The 17,891-nt window shown below is 43.7% G+C and overlaps 1 protein-coding gene across 4 annotated transcripts in view; it reads left to right on the forward strand.

The window, feature by feature from the left end:
- The window catches only part of LRP4 (LDL receptor related protein 4), a 93,607-nt gene continuing 75,716 nt past the window's right edge, over positions 1 to 17,891 (forward strand). For 2 of the 4 annotated variants that reach the window (XM_053386829.1, XM_053386839.1), the window contains exon 1: positions 1 to 465. In XM_053386829.1, coding sequence (XP_053242804.1) covers positions 381 to 465 — 85 coding nt within the window. In that variant the 5' untranslated portion in view covers positions 1 to 380. The remainder of the gene's footprint in view (positions 466 to 17,891) is intronic. The other 2 variants (XM_053386819.1, XM_053386809.1) reach the window with 2 other exon arrangements.

Here is a 17,891-nt window from a genome sequence, read left to right on the forward strand (position 1 = left end):
GGGGGCGGGCAGGCGGAGCAGGCAGGCGGAGGGAGCCCCAATCTCGCCGTCGCGCTCCTGCGGGGTGGAGAGAGACGTCGGCGCGGGGTCGAGTGAAGCAGCAGCAGCCGCTGCCGCCGCTCCAACCAGAGCCAGACTCACCGCGAGCCACCCCGGCCAGTCCTGGCGCCTGGTGGTGGCGGCTGCTCTGAGGAGGAGGAAGGTCGCCCGGCCGGCACCGCGGAGAGAGAGAGAGAAAGAGGGAGAGGGAGGGACAGAGAGCCGCGGGCGCAGTGCAGCGAGACGACTCGGGAGAACTCAACTTTCTGTTCGCCGCTCGCCAAGCAGGGGAGAGGCTGCGTCGTGCAGGGGCTGCGGGAGCTGCAGCAGGGGTCGCCACCATGAGGCGGCTCGGGGGCGTCCGCCCGCCTCCTCTTCAGCCGCTGTTGCTGCTGCTGCTGCTGGGAGCCCTTTTCTACGTGCGAGGTAAGCGCTTCCGAAGGGACACCCCCCCCCCCCGGTTTCCCGCGCTGCTCTCAGCGGCCGCAGCGCAGGGCACTTGCGTCGGGGAAAGGCTCCTTTCTCTCCTTTGCCTTTCTGCCGTGCGGCGTCCCGCTGTCGAAGTTGCTCCGGGCTTCCCGAAAGGCGCTCGGCCCATGCTCAGGCGCGCTCGTCTCGCTTCACGTTTCGGACCGAGCCCCGACTTGAGCTCTCGCCGGGAATCCCCGGACTCGGCCAGTGGCGTTTTTCTGGCCCTCATTGCGGGTGCGCCTGTGTTCTTGCCTTGAGCCTATACAGAGCTGCTCCCCTTTTCCTAGACCTGCAGCCCTCTCTGGGCACGTACCTGGGAACAAATCCCGCTGAACAAAGCAGGACTTTTAAATAGCACCCAACGCGCTTAGGTTAGCGTTGCAGGGAACCCCCCCTTTCTTTGCTCCCCGGGGTCCTTGCCCTCGTGGCTGTGGACCAGAGAAACCTCCTCGCAGTCTTCTCTCTCCTCCTCCCTTCCCCCACCCCTTTGTTTCTAAAACTAGAAGTGATGGCATCCAAGTTTCGGAGAGTTGGTGTGTCGGAGAGAGTTGCCTGTGTTCACTTGGCAAGGGCAGAAAGAGCACTCTGCACATGGTACAACAACTTCGCGTAATGATTTGCCCCCCCCCGGCCAAATCCGGCACACACTGCCCGAGCCGCTGGTGGTGGGGAGGTGCTCTGGGGCAAAGCCTGGCTGAACTCTGGCTCAAATTAAGCCCGCTCCCTCCACGCGCAGGAGCAGCTGGGTGGAGCGGCGGCGGCGGCTTTGCTCATTTGCAAGAGGTGCTCGAGTGTTTCTGGCGCCGGCGCGCGGGGCATCCCGCCGTGCTAACTACCTGCTTTCTTCTTCCCTACTTGGCATTGTCTTTGTCCCATCCGTCACACGCACGCCTCGTTCTCCGGCGATTCCCGTCCTCCTCAGCCTTCGCAGCTCATAATGTGTAGAGCATGCATCTGTTCGGGCCGCTGATCGGCTTTCCTGTCCCAGCCCTTCAAAGGTTTCTTCTTGCAACCCAACCGGATCCCTGCAAAGCCACAGCAAAGGGATCTCCACTTCCTTCATGTACTCTTGCCTTGAAACATGCTTGCTCTCCCCCCACTCCTCCAAAGGGCAGCCGCCGCTTTTGATGCACATACGCCCACCTCCACCCCTCTGAAGTTGATCTACTAAATTTATCCCTTTCTGTTCACCCCCCCCCCGCTTCTCTCTCCCTCTTTCTGTCTTTCCCTGCTGCGGGTGAGTGAGAGACTGTGGCATTGTTAAATTCAGTGCTGGAAGGTTGTATGTGTGCAGGTTATTTCTAGCCTTCTCTTGCGTGTTGGGACAGCAGCCCTTCCTCAGCAGGAATGCAGCTGCTCTTCCTACCAGACAAGCCCCTTAAAGGTACAGACCTGCTAGGGTGGAATCTTGGGCTCAGTTTACTTTCTTTCCCCTCATATTTTTTGTGGTCTTGGGAGTGCTTTTATAGTAGTAGTAGAAGTAGTAATAGTAATAACAACAACAACAACAACAACAACAACAACAACAATAATAATAATAATAATAAATGCTCAAAGTGAGCACCCATAATAAATGCTATGTTGGGAGCAGGAAAGCATGTGAAGAAGAAAATAGCAGCTTTCTCCCTGCCTGTTGCTTAGAAGGAAGACTGTGCATCTTAAGTGTTTTGCAGTGCTGTATTTGAAACTGATGTAGAAAATGTGTTGTGATTAGTGGTTCACAGATGTGTGCTGAGCACATTATTGGTGCTCAATAAACAGTGGCAGAGTAATAGTAACTATGTTCTTGGAGTGGGGGGGGCATATGCTCTGCTGTTTATTAATAAGTTGAAGTTGTTGTTTGGGGGGGGAGCGAAGTTTCCCAGATGTTTGTGGACAAGTTGACATTTTCTGTAGCAGGAAGTCGGAAGCATAAATGCATCTTCCTCTTCTTTTGGCTGCTGCCTGTGTAATTTCATCCACCTGTCTCTCCAGATGCTGATTGGGAGTTGCAGGAAGTCTCTGCCTTAGAAGTATTGGCTCCCATCATTCTCACAAGCATTGGCCTTGGGGCACAATGAGGTTGTGTTTAGCTTAAACAGTTCCTTTCTGATCAGAATGCTGCTTGCGCTCACATACACCCCCCCCTTGCAGTGGCAGGAGCGATAGTTTGAAAATGCCGGATAGAACAGGCGGAACCTTAATTTATTTTTATTGCTAACCGGAGGAGTTTAAATTTCTCTGGCAAGTTCTGTGAGAGCGTAAAAGAACAATTTAAAGGCTAGACCACTGCCTAGATAGAGGACTGGGTGGGATTTTATTTTGGCTCCTACCCAGGTGCTTCTATTTAATGTGTCCTGGCAGTTAATGACTGTTGGGGGGATGGTTTGCTGTAAAGTGTAGGTCATTTGTCATGCTTGCTTGTTAAGTGGCAGTGTGTTGATGTCTGCAGAAGGCACTTTTATGCCAGGTTGACTCAGGAATAGCAACATCCATAACTGAGGCTTCATTCCAGCATTATTCTCCTGAGTGTCCCTCTGGGGAAAAGTGCTGGCGTTTATGCCTGAATAAACAGTTTAGCACATTTTCTTCCACATATATGCATTCTACTTCAGTTTTTCTACTCACTGATTTTAGTTTTACCTCCATTTGTTCCTGCTTCCTTGCAGCGCTGAAGTATGCTAGATGAAATAAAATAATAAAAATTAATTGGGAAAAATAATTTATGCTTAAATTTAGGATACTTGCAAGAGCTGGTGCCTCTTTGTTTTTGTGAACAGTAGCTCCAGTGTGATTGTGAAGACAACTTCATATGCTTAAAAGGTTAATAGAATGAAGGGCACAAGCAAATAATTTCAGATAAGAAACTCTTTCCTGTTTAATGTTGTGATACTGTACCGTGCTGTCAGGCTGCACCTTTATTTGTACGGCATCTGGGGGTGTGTACACAGGTTATCTGCTCTCCCTATTCCTATTCACAGCTTCTATGTGGTGTCCCTGTTGTGCTGCGCCATGCCAGTATCTATGGGAAGATTTAGGTTCTTCAGAAGTGAGGCTACTGTGGCTGTGTGAGACCTGTTGGTTGGCCTTTGTGTGGTGCCGTTTGTTCATAATCAATAAGTTTGTTAATATTGCATGCCTTCATGACTTCCACGCCATGCCCCATAGTTAAAATACAGTGGTACCTCGGGTTACATACGCTTCAGGTTACAGACTCCGCTAATCCAGAAATAGTACCTTGGGTTAAGAACTTTGCTTCAGGATGAGAACAGAAATTGTGCTTCGGCGGCGTGGCGGCAGCAGGAGGTCCCATTAGCTAAAGTGGTGCTTCAGGTTAATAATAGTTTCAGGTTAAGAACGGACCTCCGGAACGAATTAAGTACTTAACCCCAGGTACCACTGTATAGCAATGATTCAAACAGAGTATTTCACACTTATTGCTGCATCTTGTCAATAATTTTGAATGCCCCTTGACCTTAATTTAATAGTTAATAGTAGAGGGAAGTTGGCACTCCAATCAAATTTTTAAGATAGATGCTTGAACTTAAGCACTTGTGGAAGTTTCATCCTCTGTCCTGGTACCTTTTCTCCGTGACATGCGGTCACTCAGTATCATGAATATACTAGCAAACTCCCAATTATTATGATAGATTGTTTGTGGAGGAGAGTTTTAGGGACTCCTGAGTGGAAAGGTCAGTGAAGACCAGGTCCATCCAGGTTCTGGCATGGAAGACCCATCTTAACTTCAGTTCATCCCAGCCCAGCCCAGGTGCATCCTTTACCTTTTCTCGTAGGAATTCATGACAGCCATTCATTTGTGTGGAAGAAAGTACAGTCATGCCTTGGTTGCCGAACAGAATGCATTCCGGGAGTCCGTTTGACTCCCGGAACCATTCAAAAACCAAAGCACGGCTTCCAATTGGCTGCAGGAGCTTCCTGTTTTCGATCATTTGGGAGCCGAAACGTTTGGCAACTAAGCCGTTCGACATCCAAGGTACGACTGTTAAGTGCATTCAGAAACAGACACCTTCTGGAAAGGGTGCTAAATCTATTTCCTGCCCCATGTGATTTCAACAACGGAGAACCCTGCCTGCTTCCATCTGTGCACTCACCATGGTTTCAGTTTCTTGGTCACACCAGAGTATGAAAGAATATTGGGAACTGGTGCTCCTAATGTTTGAATCTCTATATACTTGTCTGTATTATATACAGTATTATTACCTCCCGTAATAGTTTACTCGGATGGTGAGTGTTAACAGGGTTGCAACCAAAACAAGGCTGCTGGAAACAAAGAGGAAGGTATTGGTGTGCCACAGGGAATACTGAAGTTTTCAGGTGTACAAAAAAATCATTAAAAAAACCCTCAAACCTAAGGCGGCATCTAAGGGCTGAACATGCTGTGTAGCCACAGAATGATGTGTGTTAGTTGGAAAAGAAAATCTGTGTATGAATGGGGGAGGGCCTGACTAGTTGACTAGAACCCTGAACCAGGAGCATTCCTTTTGGAAATTGAGGACACAGTGCTATGTATGTATGTATGTGTGAGTGAGTGGTACAACTTTTCCATATATGGAGACTGAGACTCATTTGGCAAGGTTCTCTGAAGTCTTCAGCGGATGTTCTTCTAAGCCCTGTTACCTAAAATTTGTTTAAGCAGCTCCTATCTGGGACCTTCAGCAGCCTATACACCCTTTCCCTAGTGACCCATAGGAGCAGTTTTGGCCTACCTGTGCTAAAAAGTGGTTGCAAACTTTGGGGGCTCTCCTGAGACTATTGCAGATGATAGAAGAAGGAAGAGACCCGCAGGTTAATTTGACGGTAGCTCTTTGCTTCAGCAAGTACTATGGCAGCTATCAAAAAGAAGGCTGATAAGATAAAAGTTGTTATGTCGGTCCTGAAGTTCAGAATGCCAGATAATAAATTTACCAGTGTACATGTCTGGCTGGTATGAATTACCCCTGCCTTTGATACCTGAGATACTTATTTATAGGACCCATCCTATTCCTGTGACTATACTTTTTAAAAAAACTTTTAATATTGAATTTTAAATTGCTGTAACCCACCCTGGGATCTGTTGGCAAAGGGTTGGCAATAAGTGATGATGATGATATATGCAGCAAACCAAATTAATTGAAGGGTTCTGTTGATTGAACCCTTTTGATTTACCCCTTTAAGCAAGAAACAATGTAGAACAAGGAGCCTAGTGACACCTAGATTCCTGCTTTTTCCTCTGAAAGGACTCCTAGCTCTTTGGACCTCTGGATTCCCATTTGACTTTCTTTGCTCACAGAATCACAGAATTTTTTTCCTGCTTTACTTTAGAAATCTATTATAGGCAAGCAAATTTCTCCTGGGCTGATTGGAGATGAGTACTTTGAATTGTACTTAGAATTTACACCTTACCTTGTAGGGACTGAAGTAATGGAAAATGATCTCTGTCTGGGAACTGAAGAATGTAGTTTGGAAGTTTTTAAGCAGAAGTCGAGTGGTCATGTGCCACGGATGCTTTGCTTTGATTCCTGCAATGCAGGGGGTTGGACTAGATGACCCTAGGGGTCACTTCTGATTCTATGATTCTGTGAGTATTGTATAATGGAGTACTTCACAGAGGCAAACTTTTCTAATCTTTAAACCACTTGGTAGACTCTGAACGGCTACTATTAGGTCAGTTTGAGTTCACAGTTGTAGCTCCTTTTTTAAGACAGTTTTCCTAATCCGGATAAATTAAATTATTCCTGTACCATCTAGTTTAAGTTTTTAAAGGTTATTACACAGACAAAGCATGTGATTTGTAGTAGACTCAAAAGGTGGGGTAAAAAAAAATAGTGGGTGTAACATTCCCATCATTTTTAAATGAAAGGTTTTGCTAGTTTGCTGCAGGGTAATAATAGATATTTACAAATATTTTCAGTCTCAAACAAGTTACACTCCTTAATAAAAGTAATACCTATTTTTCCAGTTATGCGTTCAATAGCTTCTCCTCATCCTCAAAAGGAGGTGGCAAGTAACACAGTTTGTGTCTGTGAAAATGAGGCAGAAATGTAAATAGTTACACTTCTTTTTATGTTAGAATGCAGATTGTCTGGGATATTTATTATTATTATTGTTACTGTTTCTTTACTGACAGGTTTTGTTTGTTTAGAAAAATGCTATTCTAGGAAGCAAATAAAAAGGATTGGGGGAGGAAAACATGGAAGAAACAGGCCACCATTTACAAAAACTGCATGTGTGTGTGTGATATATATTAAAAGGGTGTACACACATAGTATTAATGGCAAGACAGCCTTATAATAAGCTTGGGAGATTGGATTACTGAAAAGCCCCACCAGCTGAATCTTGGTAGGAGATCAAATAAATTATGAGGAGTTTCTCACAATTTGCTTTCCTTCTATTCCTTTTAAGGGGTGACAACCATGAGAAAGGAATACAAATACAGAAAGATTAATTGTCTCTATGTGCTTATATAAAACGTTTCAGGTTATCAGAATTTTTGTTTTTACTCATTTAAAGCTATTGTAGTGTTGCTCTGTCTTTTTTTCTTATTTCCATGGAATACATAGAATGCCCTTACTGTTTTCTCTTTATGGGCATTGAAGTATGAAAAAAAGGTTCCCTTAATTGATGTGGGACTGAAACATACTAATTATGGTGCTCTTACAGCATTCTCTCTCTCTCTCTCTCTCTCTCTCTCTCTCTCTCTCTCTCTCTCTCACACACACACACACACACACTATATCCTATGTAAAATAAAAGACAATAATGCAGATTATACAGTGGAACAAGTGTAAGACAGATACAATATGAAGCTTTGTAAAAATCCCTCCGTGAGATCTCATGTTTGTGTTTCCATGCAATTTTTAAAAAGCTCTTATTCTTCTTGCTGTGCAAACCTTTTATGCAAGCAGGAAAACTTGGCCATGCAAAAGTCATGGTTTTGAAGATTTAACTCTTTGACTGCCGCTGTGATTTCATTTATTTATTTCATAAAATTTACATACTGTTTGATTGTCAAAATAATTGAAGTGGTTACATTGCAATGTTTTGGTGTCATCGCCCCCCCCCCCTGCATGCGCAAATTTTGTAGTGCTTCAAGCGAAAACAAGGACTGGGAAAATAAAAGCAGTTCATAGAAGAATGGCTGGCACCGTTGCTGTATCTCTGCATACCTTTTATTGAGACTGCCACAGTGCCTGCTGAGTATTTGGTGCCCATTTTTTAATTACAGTGGAACCTCTCTTGTAGAACGTAATCCGTACTGGAAGAACGGATTCTACTTCAGAGAACCGAGGCGCAAAGTGGCTGTCTGCAATTTCCATTGAGAAAATGGAAAAACACGCAGTGGAAGCCGTTCGACAAAAACGGAAGCATTCACTTCCTGGTTTTTGGCATTTGGGTTCCGAAATGTTCAGCTTCCAAGACGCTCAAAAACCGAGGTTCCACTGTAACACATTTCATTACCCTGTGCCCAAGCATTTCTGAACAGTTAAAAAAGTATACTCTGTTAAATATTTATTATCTTTCTAGTTTGTGAAAAGCTGAATGCGCATCTACACATGCTCATGCTAGAGTGGTATTTCTTTTATGAGTGAAATACAATTGGTGTAGATAATTTCACCACTATTGAGCTGTATGTGACATGGGGACATAGCTGCAGTTAGGAACTCCCGCCCTCATTCTGCCACTTCTCTTGTATTCTCTTGTATTATGTTCCCCCAGACTGGCTGGGGAAACCCAACTAGATGGGCGGGATATAAAACAATAATAATATAACAACACCAACAGTGCTGGAACAGATGCAGATTGCCTTGCTACTACTATCTCTCCAGATAAATAATATTCTGGATACAGCCTAATTTTACAGAGGAAACCATGAACCTGTTAATGAATGTGCCTGCCAAACACAGATTAGATAAACAAAGATCTTTGCTAAATCCCCTTTCTATTGTTGTTTCTGTGGCTGTTCCTTTAATATTACTTAAGGAAATCTTTTTAGGAATATGATAAACCATTTCCTTTTTGAAAGTGCATGCCCTTTAAAAAGTACCGTATGCTGCTGGCTTCACCTGATGGAGGAGCCTTTGAGCTGGGCTTCTCTTGGCATTCAGCATGCTCACACTGCATTAATTGGCATACTGTATTTAGTGGCTGTCTGCATTTCACACAAATCATGACAAAGAACACTAATTGCAGCTGTTGTCCATGAAGTTAATGTGTCTAACGGTTCGGCTTTTACCATTGAGTTTGCAGTATCTTTGGTTCACTGACATGGCTGTTTTGTTAGGCGTAGGTCTTCTATGGGATTTTGTTCCCTGTGCTGAGTGTTAAGGATATCAGTTTAATCCAAGGGTAGGCAACCTAAGGCCTGGGGGCCGGATCTGGCCTAATCACCTTCTAAATCCAGCCTGCAGACGGTCTGGGAATCAGTGTGTTTTCACATGAGTAGAATGTGTGCTTTTATTTAAAATGCATCTCTGGGTTGTTTGTGTGGCGTAGGAATTTGTTCATTCCCCCCCCCCAATATAGTCCGGCCCCCATAGGGTCTAAGAGACAGTGGACCACCCGCAGCTGAAAAAGGTTGCTAACCCCTGGTTTAATCCTTCTCCATCTCGACAAGAACAGAGTTTGCTAATATAGAAAGCGAAAGTAAAGTGTATTCCCTTCCACTACCATTGCTAGATTGTAATCCCAGGAATTATTGGTCTTGTTTGTTTTGTATAGAGTTGGTAAGAGCAAAGTAGTGCCCTTTTTGATTGCTTGCTTGAATGTGGATGACACCATACTTAGCTGTTCTTCCAGCATTTCCTTTGGAGTAGTGAGATGATCTATTTCATACATGGGGTTCCTAGGTAAAGGTAAAGGGACCCCTAAACAATTAAGTCCAGTCGCAAACGACTCTGGGGTTGCGGCACTCATCTCGCTTTACAGGCCAAGGGAGCCAGTGTTTGTTCGCTTCCACAGACAGTTTTTCCAGGTCATGTGGCCAGCATGACTAAGCCGCTTCTGGTGAAACCAGAGCAGTGCACAGAAACACCGTTTACCTTCCCGCCAGAATGGTACCTATTTATCTACTTGCACTGCATGCTTTCGAATTGCTAGGTTGGCAGGAGCTGGGACCGAACAACGGGAGCTCACCCCATCACGGGGATTCGAACCACCGACCTTTCAATCGGCAAGCCCAAGCAGCACAGTGGTTTAACCCACAGCGCCACCTGTGTCCCACATGGGGGTCCTAAGGTTGCTGTAAATCAAGTGTTTGTGATTGCTCCTATCCTCCAACAACATAACTCTTTAAAAAGGGTTCTACAGCATGTGAAAGCTATGATCCAGCATAGTCTAATGCCCAGTTTAAGTGCCTTGAAATCAGGGGGCTTATACATAGTTAACTCTGTGAATTGATGGAGCGTAGTAGATTCTGTAGTTCGAAACTGAGTAGCTTCATTTACAGTGCCATCCTATACTCAGAAATAAGCCCCACTGAGTTCCAACGAAGTTTGGTCCCAGGTGAGCGGGTATAGGATTGTAGCCTCAACCATGCAAGTGTTTTTGATGACTAGAATTGCCAGTGTGGGAACAAATGTATTCCAGTGGAAAGCTTTATCATTGCCCCATTGCTAAGTAAGTTGCATCAATATTCGTGACCTTAGAATTGTAATGAACAACGTTGGCTTTTGCTGTTTTGTGGAAAGGTTGGCATTATGCAATTTCTTTCTAGGCTAAAATCACACATCTATTTTCAGATGCTTTAATGACCTCCCTCCTCACAGTCCCCATGCATAAGTTACGGTTTTACTGCTTTAAATATCACCACAAACTCTCCAGTCATTGTGGAAGAAGGTTCTCTTTCAACCTGCCTGTGTTACCTTATAATTGGATGTGATCCTATCTCAATGCAGTTGGTGATGGTGTGTATCTCCTCTCCGCCTTACTTTTCTGCCTCCTCGGCCACCATTCCTCCTCCCTATTGAAACCAGCCTGATACAGGGAAACCTTTTCAATTTCATAGATCCTTTAACAACTTTCTAAAATAATACCATATGCATCAAGGCTGATGCACATGCATGCTTTTTGAAAGAGAGAAGGCAGTGTAAATTTTGTTTGTTTGTTATATATTGGTATTTCTTTCCACATTTCTTTTTTCTTTATATTTTTCTTTTTTTGCATTATTCCTTTATAAATGAAAATCTTTCAATAAAAAAAACTTTTTATAATACATGTTGAACTTCATTTTTGTATTTCATATATGTATATCCAAAGCATGAGGGTGGCTCAAAAAATGCTTTAAGTTGCATGTATGAAATCTGCTTTCTTTTATAGCCAGGCTTGGATCATAAATGTGTACATTCAATTGATTAAAATGTCTGCCCAGCTTGAATATGTGTTTGCACTGCCACTTCATGTCCCTTCCTTACAAAACATACAAAGGTTTTAAAATACTCCATCATACTGTTACCTCACATAAGATTACCCATGGCTAATAGATAAATTTATCACTTGCTTTTCTTCCCTAGTTACATCTGCTGACAAAAGAGTCCAGTCAAGCGGTTTCTGATATCCGTTGTGTCATCGTCGTCTCCGTGAAGCTCCTAAATCTCACATAAGTATCACTGGTACTGGTTATACAGTTGGCCCACATCTTATGCAAGGGATTGGTTTCAAAGGTAACACGTATTTGCGGCAATTGTGTATAGCCAAAATCGTGTTACCGTTGGAACCACCCTGAGGCTAGCCAAGCTAGGCTGCCTTCTAGAAGGCAGTTGGTGAGGGGAAGAGAAAGAGCATCCCTATCCGTCCTAGAGCTGGGGTGCCTTGCCCTGGAAGCAACGCCAAGAACTAAAAAGCCATTTTCGTGCTGAGTCTGCTCGTGGTTACCACGACAAGAGCTTTTAAGCTGTTGACCTTGCTTCTCAGGCTCATTTGACACACAGACCCTGGGACTGGTAGGGATGCTCTCACAAGATCATAGACCACACCCGCCTTGCCCACTTGTAGTTGAAATAGTGTAGGTTAAATGTGCTCAAGGTGCACCCTGTTTGTTGATCAGAATAATGATCCTGTGAAAGCTGGGTGGATGATACACTATTGTGATTTACTTTGGGGAAATCCAGTGCTTATTGAATAGCAAACAGTGAGTTCTTTTTAAAAACCAAACCAAAGTGATCAGCACAGAAGTAGTCTTCAGAACACATCTACTAATCACCAGCACATCAATTTATTCCTTGTTACTAAGATAGGCAAGAACTTTACTATTCTTTTTGTAACTGGCTGGCAGTCCATCCCAGTTTACGGATTATTCTGTCCCCGTTGCATCATTGTTATTGTTTTAATATTGCATGTCTCATTAGTGTTCAGTCATAATCGGGCTAGCTCTCTGGTAGAAGGTGGTGACCTAGCTTTCCCTGGTTTCCTTCTTGCCACTCCTCTTTATGACCCCTGTTGTCTCTTTGTTTCCCCCTGTTAAATTTGTGCTGGTGATGTGGCATGTGTGCTGTTTTTCCAAATAGCCTGAAGTTGGCTGTAACCAAGAGCAGCAGTTAAATAGAGCCCAATTTCGCTGCTTCCTGGCGTTCAATTGTTTAACTCCATTTTCTGGATTTCTGCGGTTTTGATTTACAGAGAAGCAAATCTCCCTGGTGCCTCTGGGCATCTCTTAAAGCCATTAGAACAAGCTCCATTATTTTCTGGTGCTTAGAAATTCTTCTCTTCAGTCCGAGCATCCATCAAAATAATGTATTCCCTGTAAAGGCTTCTGGAAAATGTTTTAATGGGACCTTTTCACACTTGGGGACAGTTCTTGGATGGAAGAGAAATTGGGGGAAGAGGGAATGCGGGTCAGGCTCATAGAGGGTCTGACTCTGCCTTGCACTGAGCATTGACCTGTATCCTTTCTGCCTTTACCTCTGTGCAGAGGGAGTGGTGTGAACAGAGCAGAACCAAAGCTGGCCACAAAAAGCGCTGGGAGGAAGAAGAAGGGGAAAAAAAGACCCCACTCTTGACAAAGAGGCAATTGTACAAAGGTGCCGTATAATTTATCTCCAGGAGTTTATTCCTGGTTGCTTTTCCTGGAAAGACCAAAAAACTGCCTTCCTCTACTCACTGTTTCCCTCTTCAAGGGATATGCTGGAGAGGAATAAGAGAGAGAGGAAACATTTATTAGTGAAAGACCCATCTATCTTCCACTCTCCTTCTCATGCCTATGCTCTCCCCACTCCACTTGAAAGGGCAATGCCTTTGGCAGGAAACCTACTCTTGCTATTGGTCTGCCAAATGATTCAGTTTCTTTTAAGTCTTTGCCTCTTTCCTAGTTCAACTCTTCAAAGTTAAATCGGTCTTGGAAGAGTTGTTTGAGGAGGTCTGCTTGGTGTGCACTTGAGGTCATGGGAACTTTGTTCCCATTGGGTTGGATAAATTGTGCAGCAGATATTTATTTTGGTTAATATGGCATATGCGCAAAATGAGATACAGTCAATTTGCAATTTATACACAATTTAACTTGAATGAATTTAACTTCACATGCTTGATCTAAAAAAATTAAAGGGAACAGGCTTTTTGGGGGGGTGGGGGGGAACGTTGGCAGTCCCACCTGCCATTGCACTCACCTTGTCTCTTTCAGTCTTGTGGGGAAGACCTGATCGAGGGGAGAGGGGAGAGGAAGGGCCAAAGGTGGGGAGGGGAGCCCATAGCACTCACTCGAAAATCCAAATATGTGCATGGGCCAGAAATGGTTGGCAACTCCTGGGAGATGTAGAGTTGACATTCTGGCAATGTGGGAGCATTTATGTATTCTCCTCCATCTGTTTTCATATATGTTCAGTCATAGCCTTTAAGAAAGGATTAGTGTCAGAGCAAAGTGTTTATTTCAGAGGAAAAGAGGGAAGGAAGTTCAGAGACAGAAGGTGTTGCGGAAGAAGATGCAAACTTAGCAGTGAGGGACAATTATAGAGGTGCCTCTTCAACAAAGAGAAGAAGGAGCAGAGGTGTTGGCAGGAGCCAGTCTGTCTTCAGGCACAGTAGCGCTAGAGCTTGAAGAGGAAGATTGAAACTGTAAGGCCTGAGTGGCAGGTGTGAGATGCGCTTTGCTGATTGCATATTGAAGTGCTAGATGAAGGGGTGCAAGGCATCAACGGAGGGGAAGTGGAAGGGAAAGGGTTTTAATGCTTTGCATTGAGGACAGATGCTGGCAGAGTTTTAATTGGGGGGGGGGAGTATAGAAACATACTCAGAATTTTGATTTGGTTTTGTATTTGTCACTTTCCCAGCCACAAAGCTGAGAACAAACTGGCTCACAGGAAGAGGCAAGTATTAAAAATAGCAAACCACATAATAGAATATGTAAGAGAAGCCATATCCACACAGGTCAAACCATCCTGTGTTAGGGTGCTGAAATATCAACAACCCAGCCAATGGTTTTGGTGACTGATTTTCAAGAAGCTGAGAGATCAGGCAGCACATGACAGAGGGCTGCAGAGTACAATGAACAGGGAAGGTAATTTCAAAGATAAATACATGAGAGTAACTGCTCCAGCATTGGTTCAGAATTGGGTTGTGTTTACTACATCAGTTCTGTGTGTTTTGTTTTCTAGTGGAATACACATTCTGCACATAATACCGTATTTCATCATTAATATTCTAATGCAGTTTTTAAATACAAAAATGGTTAACACTGTAAGTAAAATGTTTATTCTATTTAACAATATTTTTAAATGTATGGTGCTGTAACAAGGAATATATAGTTTTAAATAATAATAAAAAATTGTTGCTATACTGGCCAGTTGTATGATTTGAGTATGGCTAATTTTATTTTAATGTATAATGTTTCTCACCATAAGGTTTCAGAGTGGGTTACAACAATCTAATAATACAATTAAAAACAAGTAAAATAGTTTATACAATTTGCGACATGGTTATTAGTTTTAATGTTGCTTTGTTTTTACCATTGGGGGTGGCTTTGGATTATGAGCTATCACAAGCTAATTTAATTTTATAATTAGGTATTACCATTACCGAATTGTCCCTTAATTGCTAGCAAAGGCCATGTCAACAAGCCACACAAGTTTAACAAAACAAAAACAAGCCACATGGATGAACTAACAACACAGTACAATCAGACTTGGAACAAGGAACGTCCTAGACACCCTTCTCTGTGTCTGATTATATTGTATGTTCATATACAACTGGCTTTCACGTATTGTTATAAGGGCTCCAAGAACAGAATTAAGGAACTATTTTGTTTCTTTCAATACAATTCTGAGCCAGTTGCAGTGTGCACATGCACACGTGATGCAGTGCTCCCCACTCCTGCACCATTTCAAAGCATGTTGGGAATCATTCATTTTGCACCATGTTCCTCATTGAAACCTCCCAGCACATAGAAAGCTCATGCATCCGGGGAAAGGTTAGCATAGAAAATGATGCAGCATACGCTGCTTCATGTTTGAATCAGCTCTGAGGCTGCATCCACATGAGCCTACCACTCTTTCAGTCTTCATTGTTTTGGCACATAGTAGACACCTCTCAGCCATTCCATCTGTATTAACCACAAGGAGAAAAATGAAAGCTAAACTTTGCAGATAAGTGTATTAGAAAATGTTTAAAAGAGTATACATATTTTTATGAATCCCTGACCCAGGTGGAAGTCAGGGTGATGGACACAAAGAGGCCAGAGCATAGATCAAGGACCTTTTTACCCTTACTGGGTTTTACAAATCCTGTCTAGCTATTCCCTTCCCATGGTGGCCATGGTTGCCCACTGTGAAAACAGGATGCTCAACTACCTAGGCGATTGGCCTGATCCATCAGGGGCTTCTTAGATTTAATTTTTTTTTAATAAAATTTTTATTGGTTTTCCAACATATATTATAAGACATTACAAATAACAATACAAAAACAAACAAACATATAAACATGTATAATTTCATAACCTTTTTTCCTTATACCCAATTTCATCGACTTCCCCATGCCTCCCTTTTCTGCATCCCTGTTTTGAACTTTTTCAGCAACCCCTAATCTAAATTACTTATAATTCCCTTTCTTTAACCTTTTTTCTCTTATCCAATCATTTATTGCTGCAAATCTGCTTTACCTTACCCATGACATTTTAACACTCAATAATTTTACAACAGTTCTTAAGATAAGATTTAAATTTCTTCCAGTCTTCTTCCACCGTCTCTTTCCCTTGGTCACGGATTCTGCCCGTCATCTCCGCCAGTCCCATATAGTCAATCACCTTCGTCTGCCACTCTTCCAGCGTGGGTAGTTCTTGTGTCTTCCAATACTTTACTAGTAGAACTCTTGCTGCTGTTGTAGCATACATAAAAAACGTCCTATCTTTCTTTGACACCAATTGGCCTACCATTTTAGATTTAAAAGGACCCTTTAAATAAGATGCAGAGTCATGTAGAATCCTACATGACTAATTGATTCTAATGTGCCCTGTATCTCATGGAATTGTAGAGGTGGAAGGGCCCACGAGGGTCATGCAGTCCAACCCCCTGCCATGCAGGAATCTTTCACCCAACAAGGGGCTTGGACCCATGGCCCTGAGATGAACAGTCTCATGCTCTACCAACTGAGCTATCTTGTTTCTCTTGTATATGCAGGCCCTATTCTGTAGTGGGCTGAGAGGGCATTTTAATTGTTAATAACCCCCTTTTTGAAAGTGCCATAGGTGGCCTCACACCACAAATCAAACTTCAATGGTTGATGTTCTGGCTAGAACTGCAAAGCATTTGCAGGCAGCCAAAATGCAGTATTGGATCCTGAATTTCCAAGGGCGTACTTTTATGATTTAGGGATGTTTTTAGTTGTTTCCAAGATTGATTCATAGAAGTTATCGTGAAGTTCTTGTTTACACATGCTTGGTATTGCGTGGGGTGTTAGCTACATTCCTTGCTTACTATCTTGGATCATTGCTATGCTACTGTGTTTGCTTTCTGTGAAACACGAACCCCACCTACACCTGCCTGCTCACCTGTGGAAATCGCCATGGTAGTATATTGCATAGGCACTTCTTTCGAGATGAAGTTGCAGCAAGTTTCCTTATTTTCATTCTGGTTCACCCTTGGGTTTAAACCCATTTGATAGTGTAAACAGATTAAAGTGAGTTAGAGCAGTTGGGTTTGTTAAGTCACAATAAATGATCATGTAAACAAGCCCCCCAATCGGTTGAAAACATGGCCTTTGGCAAGTGGGAAGAATGGCGGACTAACTCGCACTGAATGTGGCCGCTTATCCCAAGCCAAGTGCTGAATGTTTAGGACTCCTGGGGAGTGTTTAGAGGGGGTCACTTGGGAGATTATTCAGATTTTGAAGTGGTCCTCATTGAGCACTGGCTGACTCCCACACCCCTTTGAGCTGCCTGCCTGAATGGACAAGAGCACTCAGAAGCACTTGCTACTTAGCAGACAAAAGGTGCTGTGCACACTTTCCCCACCCCCTTATCCTTGCTGTGCTATTGGGGCTCTTGTGCTTGGTGCCCTTTCTCTGCTTTGATTGGGTGCTCGCCCAGTGATTTGCTCAGGGAACAGACTCCGTAAAACCAACAATACCAGCTGTGCTGGAGGTCTCCGGTGAGGAGGGAAACACTCCAAAAGGAACTGTGACTTCTCATGGAGCCAGCTGATAAGAGATTTTAAGGCAGACCCTTTTAACGTTTTGTGGTTACCGTTTTATAGATATCGTCAAGATCTGTCGTGTGATTCTCCACATTTAGGAAACTGGCACAATCACATTCCTCCAAGTTAGGAAAATCGGAGTTGCTTTGTTTAGCAACGAAGCACCTCTGTCTAGCAGGCTGCACCCCTTCCTGGCTCTTGCTCAGACCCTGATCCACTCAGGTCTTTCAATGTGGTTCCTCCGCCCCATCCCAATAGCCTCCCATGGAACTACCTGGGCACTTCAGGGGCAGTGCTGAAGTTCTTGCCAGTCTCCTCTTTTCCTATGGCCAGGAGGAGATGAAGGGAAGTCTTGGAGCTAGCCAGGAATTGAGGTAGGTGGTCTGGTTAGTCCGTGTGTGATGGCTCCTCAGGATCATTGACAGGATGGAGATCTGCTGGGGATGGGATCCTGCTGCTCCTGCTCTTCACTTGAGGAGACCTCAAGTTTGAAATCTGGGTAGGGCTGAATCCTGGCAGGCACATACACGCCTTATTGAACCTCTCCAAGTGAACATAGAAGCAAAACAAAAACAAAGATATAGATGGAAAAACAAGGGAACTGAGTCTCACGGTTTTAAGGTCCTCGGTAGAAAAGCGCAAAGGAAGCGAAATGTCTGCTATAGAATAGAAACTTGGTTGAAACCCACCTAACAATCAAGACAAAGTACAGTAGAATTGGAAAGGACTAAAACACCATGCAGGCCCTGTTCCTTAGGCCTTTCCTGCACATAAAACACATGGAATCCTGAA

This window comes from Podarcis raffonei, chromosome 1 (genome assembly GCF_027172205.1).
Source record: "Podarcis raffonei isolate rPodRaf1 chromosome 1, rPodRaf1.pri, whole genome shotgun sequence".
Classification (NCBI taxonomy): Eukaryota; Metazoa; Chordata; class Lepidosauria; order Squamata; family Lacertidae; genus Podarcis; species Podarcis raffonei.